We start from the raw sequence: 6,963 nt of genomic DNA, 5'->3' as shown, positions 1-6,963 counted from the left end.
ACTGCCTCTTGCAAAGCCGTGTCCTTCGTTTCCACTGAAGACGGGCTGGCACAAAAAAAACTTTTGAGGAGGGTGTGATAGACTGCTGCCAGATCTGTGCAAATTGAAGACGTTGGCCTCCCACCCTGGGATCCCCAAGGTGGATGTCCTCACCATCAGGCTGATGGCTTATCTTCTGATTGAGAAGCTGGTCCTCTGGTAGCCCAAAGCTTTTTAGTCTTACCAGACTTCTTGTATTGGGACTGTTTGCCATCACCCTTTCCTTTTGCTTTTCCTTGGTTCCAAAAGGGCCGAAAAGCAGGAAATCTGTCTTTGAATTTGTGTGTGCAAGGAAACTTCACTTTCTTGGAATCTGCTTCTGACTCTAAAATACTGTTCAATTCTTTACCAAAAAGAATATCTCCAGTAAAAGGCAAAGACTCCAGATCCTTTTTGGAATCTGAGTCAGCTTTCCATGTACACAGACAGACATATATAGTGGCAGAGGCTCAATTAGCTTAGTGATATCATTCAGGTGCTTGAAAGGGAGGGGTATTTCTAAGCAAGGAAAAAAAAAAAAGGCATTTTGTTTCCCCCAGCACTCTGAATGATAACAGTAATCAGATTTAAAGCTGATACAATATTAGAATTCGGAGATCTCAGTTACATATATTTGTGCAAATGTATGAATAATCCCCAAAGCCGCGTCAAGGCTCTCTGTATATTTGAGGTCCCTAGCGCTATATCTAGGTGCAGGGTGTTCACCCAAAAAAATCAGCATAAACCAGAAATCCCAGTGCAGCATACCAGTGAAAAAAACTATAGTGTTAATAAATTATTGTTAGGAAGCTGAGGCCCCCCTTTTTTCCACTATATTTGTGTATATATTGTACACTGGAAGGCAAGGCTTCCTTCCTCTGGTATTGGCACTCCTCCCATTCACCCTCAGGTGTTTTAATTAGCTAGGCTCCTGCATTTCAGATCACACATTGATAAGGCCCTATTTAGAGGTAAGTCCTGAATAATTTATAGAATGTGATAGTATTAGGAATGTTAGGGACCCATGTGATGAAGTCACCTGGCCCGCATATTTGCGCAAATGTGTGCTAAGAACTTCAATTATACTCCATGTTAATTGTGAGGGTTTATTTAAATTATTTTTACTATCAGTGTTCTTAGTGCTAAGAGTGTGCATCTGCATCTCTCTTCCTCCAACACAATCCAACCCTACCTTGCTTTGCACCAGCATTGAGGATCGGATACAGAGCAAAACTGACAGAATTATAGTAGTCAGCAATCACACTAGCAGTCACAGTTTATACATTAGTATAATAAACAATATGAGCACATAATCAACTACAAATACATTTCAAGTATGTAGGAGAAACATATTACTGCATTACCTTATATAGGAGTTTTACCCGTATTCAGTCGCACGAGAAAACAGCAGCAATAGTTTACAGACTCATATGCATGAAGCACTTATCCAACTATTCGTACTCAAGGGTAGATAGCGACTTAGTGCTCTATTGCCAGGCTCAGGAGAGTGGGATACAGGGAGACTTCACCCCGCTTTCAGGATCGATCAATACGTTAGTGAATGCCGAGTGGATCCAGACACTAATAGTGTACACTCACCCCATGAACCTATAGTGAACACAGACGCCCAAGTGAACACTGAGACGCCCAAGTGAACACTGAGACACCAGTCACACAGTCGCCTATGCTGCGACTAGATCCTTTTAGATACACAGCGTCTCAGATGGAAGCGGGAACTCAGTTCAGTTTCTCCCGACATGGTCATGAACCGGGGGAGGGACGACCAAGGAAGCGTCTGACTCCCCACTGCTGACAAGAACCCTAGGGATTGCGGCCTCATACTACCCCTGGAGCCTATGATACCTAGGGCCTAAGCCCTGGTGCACTCTAGGTGGCAGCCCCGTCAGCGACTGTTTGGTAGTCTCCTCCCAAAACAGCGTTGCTGTGTCCTTGTTTCCCCTCTAAGCAGGACCAATGCCTTACCTTCTCCCCGTGCTCCAGTCATAGCCTGGTAACGTCTGCTGCACTTGCTAGTACATCCTACACAGACGCCCGGAGAAACAGCACTGTACACGTCAGTAAGCGTTGTCACAACCCGGCGAGGAGTTGTTGAAGCGACCCTTTCTAAGGTACGATAAGAGGCTTTTTAGAAAGATCACGCAAAAAAAAATAGTAAGACTATAAAAATAAAATAAAAAAAGCTTATGTCTGCTAAAAACCAGCAGCCTATTTGACCATGGTCCAGCTCCTGCAGCACCAAACAAAAAATTGATTTGCCTGAGCCAGGAGGCGGGGATACATGGACGGGCCCGTTGCATGCAGAGAGGCGGAAAGCTTTGACCGATTGGTGCAAATCAGCGGTCGCGTCATCATATCCCAATGCTATCCTGTGGATAACCTGTGGACCCTGCCGGAGAAATTCAGTAATCACTTCAGTTGTCATTTCCCTATTTATTCAGTTACAGGATGTTTTCGTTTTAGACCTGTACCATCACCATTCACTCCACCGACCATTCTAGCACTGTGCTTAAGTCAAAGAGCTATCTGACCTTCAGATAATAATCTTGTAAGAAAAACAGCGGCTTTCTGACAAACCTTTATACAATGAAGGTTTTACAGTCCACCCCTAAAGTGATATCTTAAGTAGAAACAAACCACAATTATAAACCATACACACCAAATACAATGCAGCAATAGACAGACAAGAACATGAAATTCAGACCTGAAATGTGTGGAAGGTGGTGACCCCAATTTGTTTCTTTATTGAACAACCAAAAATACACCGCAATGTAAATAGAATGCAAGGTTCGTTATTCTTCTACTAACCTGGAATATTGATGTCTGAATAAAACATTTTTTCATAGAGGCACATCGCTTCCTTTTCATGAAAAGGAAGTGCCCCTGGACCTGAGGTATTCTACTGTAAATTATAACGCTTCCCTGCTGAAATAGGTCATGTTGGCAAGCCTGTAATCTCAGTTAACTAGATTGGGTGATTCAAGATAAAAGAAAGCAGAGGGCAGGTTAGGGCATATGAGCATTGCAGTCTTATTAAAACCTATCCACGTCACTCGGTTTTCAGCTGCTGATTAATGCCTGAAAACCATATTAAAATGGATTTTAAAATTTCTCATGGGCCAGTTTCCACCACTGCGTTCTGACATCTTAAATAGTGCATTTGAAATGGTACACCCTGGCATGACCCAATACTCATGTGTAAAGTGCGCAACCACTATGATAGTTTGTGCAATAATCAAAAGACACGTAAACTGCATCACTAACGTATGTCCAAGACAAACATCAGTTCATGCATCTTACTTTCCCCCATTGCATAAGTGTGAATGAGTTCTAAAAGTCATTCTTTGTATTGTAATACAAAGTAGTATTATTTGAAGCTGCATGCAATTACCATACATTTGTAAGGCTGTCCTGAAATACTATGCACAATTGTACAAGGATAGGTATTCATTTATTTTCTGTAAATAAACAAAAATTCTAGCACAGTCGTCACCCAATAGGACATGGCATAAACGTAGTCCTTCAAGCCACAACTACATGTCAGGCACTTTTGAGTGATTGTTTCTGGTTATGCAAGCTTATCATTCAAGTAGATTCAGCACAGTGAAATAAAAAGGGACAACAAAAGTAGAAAGCACACATACATTTCATATAAATGGAGTATAGATGTCCCTCCAAAAAGGATCCCATTCACCGGATACAAAATGTTGCTCTCAATTTTCCACTCAATCATTACCCAAATAATTAATGAGAACAGGTTTTGTTTTTAGTTTAAAATGAATTACTCAGGACAGGTTACTATGACAAGAGCAGAACATCTTCTACTGAGTGGAACGGGACATGTTAGTGTCAGTTATAGGTGTGTTACTGACTGTCTAATAAACTGAACACGTAAACTTGCATCATGCCATTAGACACTGCATATTCGCTGTCATGTACAGTACATTTTCCTTATATTACCCCATGTAAGATAAATGGGGTGAACATTTTGAAAGTAAAAAACAAACAATTTTTATATTTTTTTTTTATCACATCCCAATATCATCTTGTTACCATAAAGTAACAAAGTGCTACTTCTAGCTACCAGTAGAAAGGAATCTGGAAATGCAAGTAGAGCTGTGAAAGTTGTGGCTTCATAGGTCACCTGTTACAATGGAAATCAAGACTTTTAAATGTAAGAAAGAAGCAGTTCATGTAAGAACTCAATATAAATCAATTGCTGGTGCAGAATTTCCCAAGTTTGCACCGAGAGAAAGGTTCAAGGTCTATTATTTCTTTTTTATAGAAGAAATCAATGGTTTGTGCTTTTAAACTTAAACAATTTCTAAGGATCTGGTGTGAGAGAGAGAGAGAGAGAGAGAGAGAGAGAGAGAGAGAGAGAGAGAGAGAGAGAGAGAGAGAGAGAGAGAGAGAGAGAGAGAGCAAGAAAGAGAGCAAGAAAGAGAGCAAGAAAGAAAGAAAGAAAGAAAGAAAGAAAGGAGTGAGAGAATTCTATATCACCTATAAAAACAGGACCAAGTTAAAAAATAAAACTATCCAAATTAAGCGTATGATGACAGCAGAAGGAATAAAGGAAAAACAAAACACTGTGGTCCAGGCTTGCAGGTGGATTCACATCCTATGCATAAATTGTACTGGGTAGGAGTGAAGCAATACAGAAATGAAACCTCACCGGCCATGTTCTGGACTCAGCAGCACTGGAAGGAGTTATGAAAACTGAAAAAGTACTTTTAACTGTACCTTGATAGGGGTGGGATAAGTGGGGTATTACTGCATTTGACTAAGGCACTGCATTAAGTCTTTGGTTCCTGGTTACCAACATAAAAATGTAATCTCATTCAGAATTAATCCTTCACTGCAGAAGGTGCCCTGGGTGGCACAATCTGTGCTGTTAAACCTCAGCAGAAGTTTTAAAAGAAGGAGTCGCATGAACTATCATCTGTGTTTCTTTCCAATGGCTCCAGTTTCATGTCAGTTGATCTGTATTTCATCTATGTCATGAGAAAGCTATTCAAAAAAATAAAATAAAATTATAACACATTTTCATATTGTAGTGAACAACAGACAGGGAGCCATTATGAAAACTTTAACTGTAAATCTGCCCATTCCCCTGGGCAGGAAATTGCTTTTTATACTATCATATCACCACCCATGTTACACTGGGGTCATTCCACATCAACTGAAACCATACAGAATTTCTCTTACCTTTAGGTTTCCCAATATTTATTGCACTATGTATACTAAATGGAACATCAAAGCAGACTACAAATCTTGAATTTTATATAGTTTGCAATAAGGATTTGGGCTTTCAAGAACCCTCAGGGTTTTGTATGCTCACAAGTACCAAAATCTAATTGTCTCAGGCAGTTAATAGATTTTCAAAACATTCCAAAAAATATGTTTTTCCAAAAATTGCTCAAAAAATAGGATTTTAAATTACCTACCGGTAAATCCTTTTCTCATAGTCCGTAGAAGATACTGGGGTCCACATTAGTACCATGGGGTACAGACTGGTCCATTAGGAGCCTTGGGCACTTTAAGAAATCAATAGTGTGCACTGGCTCCTCCCTCTATGCTCCTCCTACCAGACTCATTCTAGAAACTGTGCCCGAAGAGAGGGACATACTTTGAGAGAAGGATAGTGGTGAGATTCCGAACCAGCACACACAACAAGAGGAAGCCAAGCTAACCAAACTTGAAACAGGAACAGCTACGGCCGAACCAACATTACTTAACCAAGTAACAGTGCAGGAAGAACAAAATCACAGGGCGGGTGCCCAGTATCCTCTAAGGACTATGATAAAAGGATTTACTGGTAGGTAATTAAAATCCTATTTTCTCTTATGTCCTAGAGGATACTGGGGTCCACAACAGTACCATACACCATGTACCAAAGCTCCCAAACCGGGTGTGAGTGTGCCGAGGTCCCTGCAGAACCGATTTACCAAACTGAAGGTCCTCAGAGGCCAAAGTATCGAACTTGCAGAACTTGGCAAACGTGTTCGAACCAGACCAAGTAGCTGCTCAGCAGAGCTGTAAGGCCGAGACACACCGGGCAGACGCCCAGGAAGAACCCACCGACCTAGTAGAGTGGGCATGTACAGATCTAGGAACCGGCAAACTTGCCGTAGAGTAATTATATAGAGGGTTATACCAGCGCTGGCTGTTTGTTAATAAATAGAACGTAAAAACTTGTTAATAAACATAACACATTTACTATATGCAAAGTGAGTAATAAAAACAATATAAAATCACATCATATTTTATAGTGCCAATAATAATACAGCCACTGATCGCCTGATTTTCACTTATGGCTAGGGAAACCATGAAAATTAATTAGGACCCACAGTCTATGACAGATGGTTATATCTAGGTCTGTAATTTTTACCAGTAGTGTTGGTGGGAAAAGCAGTCCCTTGATTTCATCAGCTGGGATGTCCTTTTAATGCTGAGAGAATGTCCAACTGCTGGAGTACCTAGACCTGTTGAAGAAATTGGACTCCTTTAAGGATCAGCTGGGATGTCCTTTATATGCTGAAGATATCCAATAGCTGCTGAACGATGAAAAGTAGGTCACAGTGTAGGTGCTAGTTCCCAAATAGTGCCAATAGTACGGATTGCATCCAGTTATAGCATCAGTGGCGTAAGGGCTCAACGCGTTTCGCTGGTGTAAAGCATGTCCAGCTTCCTCAGGATCACCTGAGGAAGCTGGACATACTTTACACCACCGACCAACTTTTCATCGTTCAGCAGCTATTGGATATCTTCAGCATATAAAGGACATCCCAGCTAATCCTATAAGGAGTCCAATTTCTTCCAACAGCTTTTCCCACCAACACTACTGGTAAAAATGACAGACCTAGATATAACCATCTGTCATAGACTGTGGGTCCTAATTAATTTTCAAGGTTTCCCTAGCCATAAGTG

General features: G+C 40.9%; 1 protein-coding gene across 1 annotated transcript in view; it reads right to left on the bottom strand.

The window, feature by feature from the left end:
• Positions 1-2,746: 2,746 nt before the first annotated feature.
• MAGT1 (magnesium transporter 1) overlaps positions 2,747-6,963 on the bottom strand; it is a 112,733-nt gene continuing 108,516 nt past the window's right edge. Inside the window, exon 10 of the mRNA XM_063937172.1 lies at positions 2,747-5,043. Coding sequence (XP_063793242.1) covers positions 5,028-5,043 — 16 coding nt within the window. The 3' untranslated portion in view covers positions 2,747-5,027. The remainder of the gene's footprint in view (positions 5,044-6,963) is intronic.

This window comes from Pseudophryne corroboree, chromosome 8, assembly GCF_028390025.1.
Source record: "Pseudophryne corroboree isolate aPseCor3 chromosome 8, aPseCor3.hap2, whole genome shotgun sequence".
Taxonomy (NCBI): domain Eukaryota; kingdom Metazoa; phylum Chordata; class Amphibia; order Anura; family Myobatrachidae; genus Pseudophryne; species Pseudophryne corroboree.
The sequence above is the reverse complement of the archived record's forward strand: the minus strand, read 5'-3'. Positions and strand labels throughout refer to the sequence as shown.